This window comes from Penaeus monodon, chromosome 34 (assembly GCF_015228065.2).
Source record: "Penaeus monodon isolate SGIC_2016 chromosome 34, NSTDA_Pmon_1, whole genome shotgun sequence".
NCBI lineage: Eukaryota > Metazoa > Arthropoda > Malacostraca > Decapoda > Penaeidae > Penaeus > Penaeus monodon.
The window spans coordinates 16,101,979-16,103,354 of NC_051419.1; the positions used below are offsets into that span (position 1 = coordinate 16,101,979).

The window sequence follows — 1,376 nt, forward strand, 5'->3', positions numbered from 1 at the left end:
CCAGTACTGGAAGGTGTGTCGGAGGGACATCTGCCTGACGAAGGACGGTAGGTGCACGCCCAGGGTGTCCGCCAGGAAGCGGAGCATGGCCGGGTACGAGAGGCACGGTACCATGTGGTTGATCCCCGTCACCAGCGACGTGGCCATGTGCTCGTGGCTCCAGTCGGCCGACGCGAAGCCCGGCACGATCAGGTGGCGCTCCATCTCGAGGCAGAGCGAGCGCGTGTCGGCGACACTGCCGTTGCAGAAGTTGTACTTGTCCTCCACGCCCAGGAGCCAGCCGATGCCCCGCCAAAAGTGGATGAGGCCGGCCAGGTCTTCCTCCGACGCCCGCCAGGCGCCCACTCTTCGAGGGTGCGCCACCAGCACGCCCAGGAAAGAGTATTGCGTGACCAGCATGTCCCACTGGCTGATGTATAGCGGCGGGTCGTCGGGCGTCTCCAGGACGAGGCCCTGCTCGGCCTGGTGGCGCAGGTCGTGCCTCATGGCGGGGCTGAAGGGGCACCGCGGCTCCTCGTGCCCTCTGGCCCGCACGTCGACCGCGGAGACCTTCTCGTGGTCCGTCGACGAGTTGAGGACGCGAGCCGACTTGTTGTGGATGGCGCGGACGGAGAGGATGTCGCGGTGAGCGGGGTCCTCGGGGTTCCACACGTCGCCGTTATACCAGGCCACCACGTGCAGGATAGTGGACACGTAGCGGCGGAGGGCGCGCTGGGGAGTGTCGGAGCGGCCCGTGTAGATCAGCGGCCGCAGGATCCTGCTGACGGTGAACATCATCAGCAGCGCCAGCAGGTCCGAGAAGAAGATGCAGAAGAGGAAGCGGCCGTAGAACTGCCGCCCGCGGTTGAAGAGGCATCGGTCCAGCCAGTCGGGCGGCTCCGAAGGGTTTCCGGAGTCCCCGGGCTCGTTCAATCCCTGCAGGAGCTCCTTCATGCGCGGAGACAGGTTCATGCCGCTGTTAAGGATCTTGGCAGTGCCTCCGCGGTGCCGGACGTGGCCACTGCTGTCACCGGTGTCGACGTGAATGCCGGCCACGCAGCCGTTGCTGGAGAGGGCCTTCGGGCATTTCGCAACGACATCCGACCAGTCGCTGTTGTTGTTGATCGTGTTTTGACTGGCGCACAGACCCCCGGCCTCCTTCGCGCCGACGCAGCCCTCCGTGCACTCGCGGCCGCGCCTCGCTCCCTCGCCGCTGTCGCAAGGGGGGCTCTGAGGGCAACACTCGTCGCTCTTGCACATGGCGCTTGGGCAACCGGCAGACGGGTAAGGCTCGCTGCCCCCGACTCCGTTTTGCTTGTTGTAGTTGCTCGCGAGGGAGGAGTTGCCGTTCGGGTCGTTCTTGCAGTAGGTTTCGATCTCGTTGTTGTTAATTATGC

General features: G+C 65.4%; 1 protein-coding gene across 1 annotated transcript in view; it reads right to left on the reverse strand.

Moving 5' to 3' along the window:
* Positions 1-1,376, reverse strand: part of LOC119594620 — a gene marked incomplete at its 5' end in the record, with an annotated part of 2,324 nt that extends 948 nt beyond the window's left edge. Inside the window, 1 exon segment of the mRNA XM_037943672.1 lies at positions 1-1,376. Within this exon segment, the coding sequence (XP_037799600.1) occupies positions 1-1,239 (1,239 nt within the window).